At 41.4% G+C, this 15,289-nt stretch overlaps 2 protein-coding genes across 3 annotated transcripts in view; both read left to right on the top strand.

The window, feature by feature from the left end:
- The window catches only part of REEP3 (receptor accessory protein 3), a 44,151-nt gene extending 37,150 nt beyond the window's left edge, over positions 1-7,001 (top strand). The window contains 4 exon segments of the mRNA XM_032231844.1: positions 1,529-1,648; positions 1,651-1,678; positions 2,635-2,786; positions 3,382-7,001. Of these exon segments, the coding sequence (XP_032087735.1) occupies positions 1,529-1,648; positions 1,651-1,678; positions 2,635-2,786; positions 3,382-3,438 (357 nt within the window). The 3' untranslated portion in view covers positions 3,439-7,001.
- Positions 7,002-11,792: 4,791 nt separating this feature from the next.
- Positions 11,793-15,289, top strand: part of LOC116518445 (solute carrier family 22 member 15-like) — a 39,922-nt gene continuing 36,425 nt past the window's right edge. The window contains exon 1 of one of the 2 annotated variants that reach the window (XM_032231841.1): positions 11,793-12,019. In XM_032231841.1, the coding sequence (XP_032087732.1) occupies positions 11,936-12,019 (84 nt within the window). In that variant the 5' untranslated portion in view covers positions 11,793-11,935. The remainder of the gene's footprint in view (positions 12,020-15,289) is intronic. The other variant, XM_032231840.1, reaches the window with a different exon arrangement.

Below are 15,289 nucleotides of genomic sequence, written 5' to 3' on the forward strand. Positions count from 1 at the left end.
AAAAAAAGGCACAGCACACCAACATCAAAACCTCATCCCCACTATAAAACATGGCGGAGGGAGCATCATGGTTTGGGGCTGCTTTGCTGCCTCAGGGCCTGGACGGATAGCTGTCATTGATGGGAAAATGAATTCCAGAGTTTATCAAGACATTTTGCAGGAAAACGTACGACCATCTGTCTGCCAACTGAAGCTCCGCAGGGGATGGGTGATGCAACAGGACAATGACCCAAAGCATGCAAGTAAGTCAACACAAAAATGGCTTCAACAGCACAGAATACGCCCTCTGGAGTGGCCCAGTCAGAGTCCTGACCTCAACCCGATTGAAATGCTGTGGCATGACCTTAAGAGAGCGATTCACACCAGACATCCCAAGAATATTGCTACACTGAAACAGTTTTGTGAAGAGGAGTGGCCCACAATTACCCCAGATCGTTGTGCAGGTCTGATCTGCAACTACAAGAAACGTTTGGTTGAGGTTATTGCTGCCAAAGGAGGGTCAACCAGTTATTAAGACCAAGGGTTCACATACTTTTTCCTCCCTGCACTGTGAATGTTTACATGTTATGTGCAATTAAACCATGGCAACATCTAATGTTTGGGTAGTATTATTTTCAGCAGACTGTGTTTTTCTATTGTGACTTAGATGAAGTTCAGAGCACATTTTATGACCAATTCATGCAAAACTCCACATAATCCCAAGGGGTTCACATACTTTTTCTTGCAACTGTATATAGAATAGAATAGAATAGAATCGGATGGCAAACGTATGGCACGTGTGTCACATTTGTCAGGGCACGCGAGGCGTTTCCCTGTCAGCTGAGTTCAGCCTTTTTAAAGCCATTTTCCAGAGGCTTTATAGGAGCCTGGGGAGGGCGAAAACAGCCTCCCCCCAGAGGCCCTCCGGAGGCTTCAGCAGTTTCCCTGAAGCCTCCGGAGCGCAAAAAACCAGCCCTACGGGCAAACCGCAAGTTCAGGAACGGACTTCCAGTTTGCACTAGGGCCAGTTTAAGCCCTCTGGAGGCTTCCCTGAAGGCTCCAGAGGACAAAAAACAACCTGTTTGCTCGTAGGGCTGTTTTTAGTCCTCCGGAGCCTTCAGGGAAGCCTCCTGAAGGCCCCTGAAGGCTCCAAAGGACTAAAAACGGCCCTACGAGCAAACCGGAAGTTCGGTTTTTGCACTCCGGAGGCTTCAGGGAAGCTCCTGAAGCCTCCAAACAGCCTCTGGGGAGGGGAGGCTGTTTTCTCCTTCCCCAGGCTCCTATAAAGCCTCTGGAGCTGATCCAATTTTGGGGTATGTTTTGGTACCTAAAACTCTCAGCTGTAACTGGTGTGTGGTCATTATTATATCTCCTTTATCAATATTGTTGAAATGAAGATAAATAGCTGTATGTTGAAATGTGTTGAAAAAAAGTTAAGACAAAAATTTCAGTGAGGTGCCCTCTTTTTCACGTGACTCTATATCAGTTTGGACAGAGGACTCCTTCCTTCCATTGAATGACACCTCCTTTTTCCTCTTCAATACTACAGGGTCAAGGAGCAATAACAGAGAAATTGCGGAGTTTCAGTATGCATGACCTCACAGCAATACCAGATGATGAGCCAATAGGACAAAGGCACTACCAGACTTTGCCTGCTACCAAAAAAAAAGCAAGGGCTCAATTCCCAATGAACCCTTAGGTTGGTATATTATTAAGCTGGGCTAGTTCTGATTTCCTAGGTTTTGTATAAGCAGTGGTGGATGACCCTCTATTGAAGTTCGATCACCAGAGCCACTTTTCCCTCTCTTGAAACTTGCAATGTTGATTCTATGAGATTTGCTGCCAGAGTTTCAAAGAAAATTCCCTCAGAGACTCTTGTAGGCCCTACTTTTTATTGCCTGCCTCCAAAATCATCAGCTTGGTGTAAAGGTAAAGGTTCCCCTCACACATATGTGCTAGTCGTTCCCGACTCTAGGGGGCGGTGCTCATCTCCATTAAAAAGCAGAAGAGACAGCACTGTCCGAAGACATCTCTGTGGTCATGTGACTGGCATGACTAAACCCTGAAGACGCACAGAACACTCTTACCTACATGCTTTCGAACTGCTAGGTTGGCTGAAGCTGGGGCGAGTAAATGGGAGCCCACTCTGTTACAAGGCGCTAGGGATTTGAACTGCCAAACTGCCAACTTTTCGATCGACAAGCTCAGCATCTTAGCCACTGAGCCACCGCGACCCTCGGCTTGGGGTACAGGCATGGAATTGATACTATCGCTTCAAAGAGTTTTTCTAAATGAGTAAATGTAACCCTACACAAAGAAGTTCCTATCTCCATTCCTTCATGGATTCTTCCCATCTACTTAATTTACATAAACCAGTTTTCCTTTATTTTCACTTTGGCCAAGCCATTTACTATCACAGGTATGGAAAAAAACAAGTATTTTCTGGGTCTTTTTACTGCTGCATTTACCTTCAGGCATATCGATTAGTTACACATTTTGTACAGCAATCATTTTGAGGGGGGAAATTGCCTCATTTTCTTAAACATTTTTAAGCCTTAAATATTAATCTTGAAGCATTTGACCCTTCTTTTTTAAAGTAGGAAATGATCAATCATTGGTAAAACAGTTATTTTGAATTGTGGTTTTACCCGTCAGGTTATGGTATTCCAGTAAAAAAGGATTCTGAAGATGATAAAACAGATGAAGAGAGGGAAGGGACATATTCAGAAGATGAGATGTTTGCTCAAAGAGGTCTTCGTCGAACACAAAGTATGAAATCTGTAAAAACGATAAAAGGACGCAGAGAGGCAAGTAAATCTGTTCTTGACAGTATGAAATGCTCTAAATAAAAAGGTGGGAGTCATTAAATATTTTTATTGAAAAGATTTTAAAGTGGAAGCTTACCTTTTCTGAATCTCAATGCAAGAAAACTGCAAACCAGAATTTGATCCTGGTCTATTCAAGTAGCAAAGTTTGGTTTTATTTAGGGGGAAAAGAACCCTAAAGGGGGCAAGAGGGAAAACCAAGATTGCACACTATTTCTTCTTGTAAAAGTAGATAAGTGTTTGTGGTTATATTTGGATGCCCACTTACTTAAATGCCTAAAAAACTAGTACTTATACTGCCAAGTATAAGTGCCAATGTCATCTTGAGGAATGTCTCTCATTAATAATGTTGCTCACTTATTTACTTTTTACTCACATATTTTGTTTGAAGAGTTCCCAAAAAGCCATTATTGCATTCTGCTACAGGTTGCTATTTGCCTTTATTCATATCCTCATGCTGGATGCCATTTCCTCCCCTCCCCACCAGGAAATAGCAACCAACATCAGATTTTTTTTGTATTAGAAATTGTGTTGTGGATATCTTGAAATCTTTTACAACATTCTTTATTTGTTCCAGGTGCGATATGGCTCACTAAAATACAAAGTGAAGAAAAGGCCACAAGTATACTTCTAATCTACACCGTTCAGCTAAAAACAAACATCTGTACTAATAGTTATCTATAGGCCTGCTGTGTTCTGGTCCTGTGCCTTCTTCCCATTCTCTGAGAAACAGTTGGCATTTATGGATTCATATTCTCAACACAGCTTTATTTCAGTCACACAAGTGAAAGGAAGAGACCACCTGGATGCATGTTATCTTTGGTTTCACAAGTACCAAAAATTAAATTATATATATTTTTTCTTTTGAGAGGAGGAACCAATTTTTACTAAATGAAACGTTTGTGAATCTGAATAGCTCTTTAGATTTCTGTGCTTCATCAATGAAATAATTTCATGAGATTCTTAATTGTGGCTTCAGTGTTAGCTGATGTCCAGTGCTTAATAAACATGGCACATCTGTAGAATTTCTGTACTATATTGGGCAACATGTGGTTGAAATACATTGTATTCTAAAATTCCCACAGTTGTCCAAGTCGAGAGCATGAAAGATTGAAGATCACAGGGCATATTTTGGAAGTAATCCTCTGAATGGCTTGGGTCCAAAGAGTTGTTTAAGGTCATGGAAGGGAGCTGCACCACCTCATAAAACCAGCCATTTTCATTTCATTTAGAAATTCCTTTCAATGCCCTGTGACATGAAGACACTTGTTGGGTTAGGTTGTTTCTTTGTGGCTTTTGTATTTTGCTGTAATGGTTTGAGTTAGCCTGTGCATTTAGCATAGCTGATGATGAAAATCATAGTTGCCTGTTTCTGTACAGTCAGCAATTTATATTCCTTTCTTCCATCCATCCATCCATCCATCCATCCATCCATCCATCCATCCAAATAGGTTCAGCACCAGTAGGGGATCTGCTGTCCAGATTTTCATGCAAAGAATCTTTACAGCATTACTTGTTGAAAGCTGAAACTTTTGTATGCAAAATATTGTTCTACTAATTAATACTATCTTTTTTATCAACTACTACTTATGAGTGTACTGAAACAGGTTAAAGGATTTCAAAGGTATCCTTCGAAATTGAATTTAGTTTGCCTATTGTATGTAAAAAGGAATAGGAATATGTTGGATAGAAAAAAAACACACCAGATTCTGCAGTCAAATATATTTTATCATGTGTTGCACAAATTTAATGATAATTGACATCTAACCAGCACTTTTGAAAAAAAAAAATTTTTCAAAAAAAATTGCATTTTGTAGGTGTTTTCAGAAATTTTTCATGTTTGTGTGTGTTTTTAAGTGTTGTTTGGGTGACTTATTTATCTATAACCAAGCTGAAGTGTTCTTATTTGGGCTGTGCTTAGATGTGTAAGGGATAAGAGAAAACTAGAGTACTTCAATTGTTTGATTAGTAGGCTAGACAAAGCCCTACTCTGTACAGATGACATTGATTGCTTACTTCAACCTTTTCTCGCAGCAAAATCTGGAATTCTTATAAAGTCATGCATGTATTTAAAGGTCTGATTTTTGAAGTGGTAGTTTGGAAAACATTGCTCTGCTAGTTTCTTGAAAGATGACTTGCCTTTGCTGGTCAAAAAAGTCTTCCTATCTTTTAGGATAACATGCTTTAAGTATTGCATCTGGATGTAAAAAATCATGTCAAGTGCTTTTAAAATAATATTTAACAATTAAAGAAATTGATAGTTGATAGTTTTCGGCTTATCATAGCTATAAATCCTAGCAATATTTTAAAAATAATACTTGAAAAAAATGGGTTTTTTTTCTCACTTGAAACTAGGCTTTAAGCAAAAGTAAGTAAATCCCAAAAGAAGATTCAGTTTTTGGCTTAAGAAGAAACTAATAATAATAATCAGGCAAAATATATAGTATCCTCTGGAGAAGAGCTAACAGTGTGGAATCCTGGAGGTCTATCCAATATAAGAAAATAAATTATACTTTCTATATTATTCTGAGCATCAGAAATAGATTTTATCTCAGAAAGAGAACCTGCTTTTACATTTCATTGTATTTATTAGTGTTATGTTGAGTACAGGAAGAATAGAATGTGATTAAAAGGCATACAATATGTCCTAGCATTTACGTTTCCTAGTTTTCTCTTACTCTAGACCTTTGATTGGGAAACTTTGTATTATATAAGAAAGAGAACATTCATCTTAATTTTATGTTTCCTTTAAGGACATTTGTCTCTTTATATAGAAAAGCTCACAGGGCTAAGTCAGGCAAATAATCATCCCAACTTGTCTCTTCCACCACATCAGACCAAATTTAAACACTTCTTCAGTTGGCATTTTAGGTTTTAAAAAAATTATCAAGGCAACATCAAATAAATTTGATTTCACAATGCAAAAGGTAGGTTTATTGGCTACTTTTAAGTTCTTGCTATCTGTGTTACTGTAGAGCAGGAGTGTAAAACCTGTGTCGTCATGGTGGCGTCATGTGACTTATTGGGACTCCCCCCCCCTTTGCTAAAGTGAGTGGGGGTGGGGGGCAGCACGTGATGCATTTGGCCCGTGGGCCGCACATTTGACACCCCTGCTGTAAAAGATACTTCAGAAGCTTCAGGGAATAAAGAGTGTTTCCTCTCTAGAAACCAGAGAGCCGTGGCTGGTGATATTGTCAGGGCTATGTTTTGTGAGCATGTTGCATTTCCTTGTGTAGTGTTAAAAGCTGAAAATTTGCTACTTCATCCATTTTGACAATATTCCTGTTTCTGTGGGTGTGTGACAGCTTTCAATGGTGCAGTAGCTCCTTTCAATTTCAGTCTTAAATGACTAGAATTTAAATAACGGTAAAGTAAGATAATTATTCACTCCTTAACACCCTTGCCTTAGGAACTGAAAATGGAGTAGAGAGAATGCCACATGTGGCCTGCAGATTGCTCACCTTTCATTCCTCTGGTGTTGCCAGAGTAGGTACCCATGTTTCTGTCTCTAGTTCTGAGAAGTTTTAGCCTGCATGGCCAATATTCAGGGATAACGAGCATTGCAACCCCAAATATCTGGAATTCACCTAGAATTCATTTTTGCCTGTTCCCCTCTTCCCCCAAAAGCAATGTATAAAGTAGAAACTTTTTAAATATGGATGCACCTTAAAGAAATATCTCCCTCTACAAATTCCCACAGCAAAGGCATTGAGCACCAAAAGACTCAGGACTTGTTTCCATGAAACTGCAAGTAGTATAATATTCAAAATCGGTATATTTCACTGAGCTAAATACCATTGTCACTATCATCAAACCTATTTTCAGCTTCATGGCAAGATAAATTCTAAAATATAATGTAATGGTTATGCCATACTGATTTACCTGCTTTAATCAAGATACAGGGCTTCATTAGGTCAATGTATTAGCAAGTATTATGCAAAAAAATATGCAAAGGGAACAATGGACTTGTTATTTAGTAATTTTTAACAAATGCAATTTCAATATTTGGATTCATAATTTTAAAGGTAAAGCTAACTTTTCTGTAATAATTGGCTGTAAACCTGTTTATGTATTTGTAGTATTAAGATATGTCTTTTTCTAAAATTTTGTACTGATACTACTGTATCTTCACAATTGCTATTTTTGAAGATACTAAGGCTTATATTTTAAAATTGTAATAAAATGCGCATTTTCCAGTGGGTTTGTCTTGTCTCATTTCTATGCAATACAAACTAATAGTGGTAAATAAACTAATAGCATTTAATCACAGTAAGAATAATGACAAATTGGATTCTTTCAAAGGTTGAATCCCACATGCTTATCTGGGAATAATTTTCACTGAAGACTTGAATTTATGACCAGTTGCAGCAGCTTGTGGTCCCAATTGCAATTTGCAATATTCCCAGTCAGTGTTTGATTTAAAAAAAAAAAGTGAACTGACGAAGTTGTATTTGCTTAATGCTTACCTGATTCACTAGTAGCTTCAATAAAAATTGTCATAAAATTGGGGCTGGTGATGCGCTGACTTGTTTTATGGCAGCACTGACGTAAAATTACCAAGTGTGGTAATAAGGATTACTGTGTACATAAAATTGCCTTGCAATTGCATTATCTGCTTTTGCAAACCACTTTCTAAGGTACCACAACCCTTGTTCTATTTCAGCCCTTTTTGCCCCTTAATAGCAATATATATAGCAGACGACTTATATACCGCTTCATAGGGCTTTCAGCCCTCTCTAAGCGGTTTACAGAGAGTCAGCATATTGCCCCCAACAATCTGGGTCCTCATTTTACCCACCTTGGAAGGATGGAAGGCTGAGTCAACCCTGAGCCGGTGAGATTTGAGCCGCTGAACTGCTGATCTAGCAGTAGCCTGCAGTGCTGCATTTAACCACTGCGCCACCTTAAGTGGTTTGTCCTATTTCCTTTTGTAAATTTAGAATTTGTTTTGCCTTTAGTAACCTTTTCTTGTGCTGTTTATAATAGAATTTTGTAATTAGTAACAGATAAATTGGTTTCTACCAAGTCAGTTCCATTCAAGTCTTATGTATAATGATATTCTGTACTACCTTTGTATCTCATCCTTACTCCAATGAACTTAAGTTCAGTGGGGATTAAGAATTCTGGTTCCCTTAAGAGTTTGGGAGTAAACATTACTCTTTAGGATGAGAATGAATAATTCCTTAATTTTTGTTTATTTTCTCTTGATTTCTATTAGCTGAAATCATTTAAATTCTCAGCTTGGGTCTTAGCTTGTAGCAGGTTGCTCATGAATGCTACAAAGGTAATTCTAAAAAGTGCATTTTAAATAGAACGTTCAATATTCATGATCTGAGAGCCAACAATTTCTTGTGTGTTACCTTGCAAACATCCAACGTTTCAGGAGGTTTGGTTGTAGACAATAGGCAGGAATTTTTCTTTTAAAAAATGGGCAAACATCTACAATCAACTGTATATGTTCATTACCTGCTTTCTGTGCTCTAAAGCCGGGGTCCCCATCCCCTGGCCAGTGATGGCTAACCTTTTCCAGACTGAGTGCCCAAAGCACATATGTGCATGTGTGTGCCTGATCCCCCCCAATGCAATGCATGTGCAGTCCCCGCACATGTGCCTCGCCCCTGAACATGCATGCATGCCCCCCGCACTCCCAAACCCGTGCACGTGTGCATCCCTGCACATGTGTGCAGAGCCCACCACATGACCCCCATGCACGCATGGGCCCTCACACGTGACCCACCCCATGCATGCATGTGTGCCCCCCACATTTGCTCCCCCCCACATTCGTGGCAGAGACCCAATGACCAGCTGGCCAGTGGGAGGCCTGCGCGCATGCATGGTGGAACTGAATTAAGATGATTCGCGTACCCACATAGAGGGTGCTGCTTGCCACCTTTGGCACATGTGCCATAGATTCACCCTCACGGCCCTGGGCCAAGGATTGGCCCTGGGCTGTGGCATGCCAGAAACCAGGACGTGGGATGCAGGCAGAACACAAAAGCACGCCCGATCCACAGAAAAACTTTTCCATGGAACCAGTCCCAGGTGCCCAAAAGGTTGGGCACTGCTCTAAAATACTGCACTGCTCTGAAACCACCTTGACTGGAATAGGTGCTTCTGATCAGGAAAGAAATCTAATCTGCCTGTTGTCTTGAAACACTACTCAGGTGAAACATTAGGGCAAGGCTGCCAAACTCCGGGCCCACAAGTGGAATGCATCACACACTGGCTATGCCCACGCCCGGTTTAGATGCCGTGATAATGTGAGTTTGACACCCCTGCATTAGGGCAACATTGTTGTGGCCGGACAGCAGAGTTGGTGGCAGACTCAGACAGTGAGGAGGTTGGGGAGGAACATGGGCCAGTCCTGAAATCTGGGGAAGGCTCTGATGAGTGTTCTGCATCGGAGGCAGAGATGGGGCCAGGACCGTCCAAAAGTTATCAGCTGCCTTTGGAGATGGAGATCAGTGGGGTAGAACAGCTGGAGCCTGTTCCCAATGTGAGCATGCGCAAAGCTGCCAGAAGAAAAGAATAACTCAGAAATCAGGGTAGACGTGGGAGTAAAGTCACAGGTGGAAGGTGAATGGCCCCTCCCATAGGGAATAAAGAGGAGCGAAAGGAGAGTTTGCAGGAGGCAATTAGTTTGTTTAATTAGTGTGAAGATTTGTTCATGACTCTCAGAGACTCCTTGCCAATTATGTTCTGGTACAGCTTTGCCAACCTGACAACTCTCCAAGCTTGATAAGGTCTGTGGTTGTAAATTCACCCTTAAAAGACTGTTTGCCAGGACTTTGCTGAATGAGAGGAATTCACATTAGCTTAATAAAAAGGGGTTTTGTCGGGACAAGGAGTCTGCTTCGTGATTTTGTGAAGCCTAGGTCAGAACATGATATGTTGCAATATATAGTCCAACATATGTTATATTATAAATTATAATTCTTTAGTCTTTTATAGTGCCGATTAAGCATGATGGGAAATAGAATTCCACTTTTAGAATGCCACACATTCCTCTCCAGTCATAATTCAGGACTTGCATATATTTATAGTGGAATTAAAGTGGGACCTGATTGGTGTAGTGCAGGACTGTCAAACTCCTAGCCCGCAGGCTGGCTGCATCGCACGCTGCCCAGGCCCCGTTTAGTGAAATCCTGATTTGTCATGTAATGCAGCTGTGACGACGCGAGTTTGACACTCCTGGTGTAGTGGATAAGGCATTGGGCTAGAAACTGGAAGACCATGAGTTCTAGTCTTGTCTAGCCATGGGCACAAAGTGAGCTGGGTAACCTTGGGCCAGTCACTTTCTGTCTTGCTAGGATGGAGGAATAGCAAATTACTTCAGGGACACTCAGCCAAGAAAATTGCAGGCCTTGTACAGCCAGCCTCTGAGAAACCAACACAATAGAACAGAAGGAAAAAACAATAATGGAACTGGATTATTGATACATGGTAGTGATCATTACACTTCCCAGTATATCCAGGTCTGATTTCCAAGGTAATGGAATACGTATAAAGCCAGTTATATATTTTCTAGTGTGCTGTTTTATTTTATTTTTTTAAAAGTAAAGTTTAAAAGCAAAAAAACTGGTAGAGGAAGCTAAAAGGATATGAGGTTTCTTATGAAAATAATGTTCTGGTTAATTTTTCTACTGATGTCCCCATACTGTGTATGTCTTCCCAAGCTTTATTGTATTTTGCAGCTATCCTAAATACTTGTAAACATTGTGCTGGTAAATGTTTAAACATTTAATGATTTGCCAAAGAACCATCGCAACAACCTCCAGGCCTCCCTGATGTTACTGGCCACCAGAGATCAGTTCTGCTCTCACTTATTAATGGATGTTATTTTGTAGCAGTTTTAATGTATTGTTACTGATATTTGTACTTGAAGTTGCAAGTTTAATAAAGGAAATTTAGCACAAAAAGAAAAAAAAAAAGACCAGAAAAAAGAATGTGATAGATCTTGTCGTCTGCCTCTCATTAAAAACGGCTGCCCAATAATCTAGTGAAAGCAATACATATTTGCCTTTGTGCATTTATGAATCCCTAGCGCTGCATAGTGGTGTGAGCTCCCGTTAGCTAAGTCAGTGGGACAAGGTGGCTCAGTGGCTAAGACACTGAACTTGTTGATCAGAAGATCAGCAGTTCGAATCCCTAGTGCTGCATAATGGAGTGAGTTCCCATTACTTGCCCCAGTTTCTGCCAACCTGGCAGTTCAAAAGCATGTAAAAATGCAAGTAGAAAAATAGGGACCACCTATGGTGGGAAGGTAACAGCATTCCATGCTGTCAATTTAGGTCGCGCCGGCCATGTGACTAAGGAGAAGTCTTTGGGCAGCGCTGGCTCTTCTGTTTAGAAACGGAGTTGAGCGCCGCCCCCTAGAGGTGGGAACGACTAGCACATACGTGGGAAGCAATAGCAATAGCAGTAGACTTATATACCGCTTCATAGGCCTTTCAGGCCTCTCTAAGCGGTTTACAGAGAGTCAGCATATTGCCCCCAACAATCTGGGTCCTCATTTTACCCACCTCGGAAGGATGGAAGGCTGAGTCAACCCTGAGCCGGTGAGATTTGAACCGCTGACCTGCTGATCTAGCAGTAGCCTGCAGTGCTGCATTTAACCACTGCGCCACCTTGGTAAAGGGAACCTTTACCTTTACAATTGGATTGGATTAATATCTAGACCAGATCGCACATCCCACTGAAACAGCTCCTTTTTTTCCCTTTTGCATCCATAAATGATCACAATCGGTCATAACAACTGAGCTTCCATTGGAAACACGCCTAAACAACCCGCTTCCCATCGCCGAAAAGCCAACCTCAGCCTTCCAACCGCGCGTTCTGCGCAAGCGCGAAGGGGAACCCTCCGCGTGCTCATAATACCAGCCCCGCCTCCCACCGACGACTTGGCCGTTGTTTTGCCCACTGGCCGCCGGCAGAGGGCGCCGCGAGCGTTCCTTTGAGCCGCCACCTCACCACCTCCGGAAAGCAACGGCAGAGCAGAGGCGAGGAGGGGAGAGGAGAGACGCCAGCTCCGCGCTTCCCAGAGCCCGCCGTTCATTTTCTGGTTGGGGGGGGGTTGAGGGGGTGGGTGGGCGGACTGTGACGGGAATGCAGCGCGGTGACCCGACGGAGCCATGGATCTGGATGAGGCTTTTGGGCTGGTGGGGGAGTTCGGGCCCCAGCAGAAGAAGCTCGCCGCCTTCCTGGTATTGCTACAGGTGAGCGCGGGGGCTGAGGCGGGGGGCTCCCCGCTCCCTTGCTGTCCTCCTCGGTCCCACCCCTCCTTTCCCAAGTCCACTGCTATTCGCCGAGCGCATAATTGGGAGGGGGAGTGCGTAGCTGCTGTCGTCAAGGCAACGGCGTGGATGGAGCCCGCCCTCCTACGGTGGCCGGCGTGGCAGGAAACCAGCTCTCCTTTGTTCGTCAAGACGGCTGGAGGGGCGCGCGGGGGGAGGGAGGGCTCGTTTCCTCTCATTCGCGGGGAGCGATTAGCAGCGCCTCCTTGGACTCGGAAATCGTAAAAAAGCGGGTTTACAGCTTTCCTGGGTGCCCGTTTTTCCTGACATAATTCAGACCGGGAGAGAAAGTACTGAGGAGTATAGTGGGGTCTTCCACCTTAGCTCACTGGCGCGCCTGCGCGTACGACGATCAGCTGGAAGGCGCGCATGCGCACAACGGAATTCTGGGAGTTTAAGTCCGCCAGGCTTAAAATGGCCAAGGTTGGAGAAACCTGCTGTAGAGCATCATTTGGAAAGGGTGTGCGAGGATAGAAATCGTTTATCTCCATCTTTAGGTGGATTAGAAGCTGCCTCACTCGATTTTACATGACAAGATGAAGCACACTTCTTGTACTTGTTTGGTTATTATAAATGACTTCTTACATGTTTTTATTGCTGCTGTGAGCTACCCAGAGTTATAGTGTATTAAAATGAGTGGTCGGATGAGTTTCACAAATTTAGCACTGCACTGGCAGAGAAGTTGCCAGTGGAAAACAGGAATGACTAACTTCCCAACCCCAAACACCATTAAGTTGTAAGACTGCCTGTTAAAATTATATTTCATTCATTCATTCATTCATTCTCTCTCTCTCTCTCTCTCTCACACACACACACACACCCCGTGCGCGCTTTCTGGATTACTTAAAATGTATTTCAAACTATTTGTTCTGTATACATTTTACAGAAATATTTATGTGTAGGAAAGTATTCTCCGGTGCACATATATGGTACGACAAGGTGAGAGACAAATGTATAGTATAGCCTTTATTGTCATTGTACATCATGTACACAACGAAATTGATTTTAGCCTCACTGGTGCAATCCATGACAACAAATACAAACAACATAAATAGTATAAAGAATAATCTCTATGCAAGTAATTAGGAAAAGGAAAAGAAAAACTAGTCATATGTTTCTGCGTGTGCGTGGAGCGATTGTGGTTATGTCTGACAGCCCAATGATAGAAACTATGATTTCTCATTTGTCAATCTATATATGAATGGTAAAAGTGACACATAAGAATGTGTTTTTGTTTTATACAGTGTGTTTATCAGACTCTGTCTATTAATCCAACTATAGGGTATTAGAACTTTTCTCCAGCTCTTTTGGATTATGTTTTTTTCAGAATTCCTTGTCAATGTTGTTTTATTGGCTGACAATTCCGAGAGCTGTAGAATACTGGGAGAAAATGGAAGTTTCCAGAAGATTTGTTAGCGTGTTGAACTACAAATTAAGCCCACTCATTCCATTTACAATTTCTCAACATAACTTTAGACCACAAGATAACGGTAGTTTGCAGTGAGGGCACAATAAAGGGAAGTGCTTGTGCAAGCCCTCTTTAACCTTAGAGAAAAGACATATGAATTTAATAAAAGTTTATTTTGCTTGTATAGAGATATTGCAGGAGAAATATGGAATCATGTTATTGAAAATGGAATGTTCATCTATTGTTGATTCGGTTATTGGAGTTCATGGTACCTTCTCTTGCCAATCTCTTTGTTCTGGAGATGACTGGCAACCTATTTACCATAAAAGACTTGATGATTATTTGTTGTTTTTTTTAAAAGTTGAACAAAGACTAGTTACCTCAAAATCAAGTTACATTTTGTGACCCTAAATTCTTTCTTTGAAGTAACTTAGTTTTATAGGACATTCTGCCTATCCAGGGTTTTAGTATGCCTATTTCTTTTGCTTTGAGAAAGCAATTTTCAGTGGCTTAAAGTCACATGAAGAGGCCTAACTAAAGACAGGGAACTGTTGCATGCAGGTTGTGGCTTGCTTACTTTCTGCTTTATATCCTCCACCCTGTCCCACCAGATTTAACCAAGTTAAATCTAAACCTGTTATCAGAAATGTGTTTCATTAATGTCTCATTGCAAATAGGGCTCATATAATTACAAATAAAGCCAATACTATAACATGCAAATGTGATCATCAAAGGAAAGGAAGCAACTGAAAGGAACTTTGGTGTGAGTTATATGTCATTTTAATAATGGTTTTATTGCTTAAAAATCCCATGGGTTTATTTTAAAAATAAATGTCAAAAAGTCACATTGCTTCTATGCTTATTTTTGCTTGACTAATTTTTACATGTAGACTGCCACAATATAAGGCTGTGCCCACTTGTCTATCCCTTACATCACTAATTTTCAAATGTTCAAACTGATAAAATGGTAAAACATAAAAACAATAAATTCATGGAACTAATATTAAATAATAATACCATAAATAAAACTGTTGTGATTTTTTCAGTAGGTTTGACAGAGCCATTTTTTAAAACCTCCCTCCAGTCTTTCCTTCTGCAGATAAACAGAAGTGAGTTTTGGAAATGTGTTAAGTCTAATCAGCCTTTTTACAAAGTATACTCCCCTCCCCAGTTGCTAATGCCACTGAGTGTATTTCATAATCTAGAACATTGTTTCTCAACCTTGGCAACTTGATGTCTGGACTTCAACTCCCAGAATTTCCTAGCCAGTGAATTCTGGGAGTAGAAGTCCAGACATCTTCAAATAGCCAAGGTTGAGAAACACTAGTCTAGAACCCATGGCTCGCGTGCCCAAAGTGGTACGCGAAGCCATGTCGCCTGGCACGTGCAGCCTTGCCTGTTTGTCTTTCGGTTTTATGGCAGACATGCATGTGCAATGATCAACTGTCCTTTACGTGCGTGACAGTGCTGAAAATCAGTGCATGCATGCACGCCAGCCAGCAGATTATCAGGTGCGTATAAGCGCCAGAACCCAGAAGTTCTACTTTTCCGGAGCACGATCCTTTCGTTTGTGTGGCAGTGCTGAAAACCTGTGTGCACATGCATGCCAGCCAGCTGATTATCGGGTGCGCATGCGTGCTAGAACCCAGAAGTTCGGCTTTTCCAAAGCATGATGTTTCTGCACATTGAAAAGATTCACCCTCACTGGTCTAGACTTTGAGAAGTCCTGCCATAAAGAATATAAAGGTGCAGCAGAAGCTTTTACTCTTGCTATTTAAAAACCT

The sequence above is a fragment of the Thamnophis elegans genome, chromosome 15 (genome assembly GCF_009769535.1).
Source record: "Thamnophis elegans isolate rThaEle1 chromosome 15, rThaEle1.pri, whole genome shotgun sequence".
NCBI classification, from domain to species: Eukaryota; Metazoa; Chordata; class Lepidosauria; order Squamata; family Colubridae; genus Thamnophis; species Thamnophis elegans.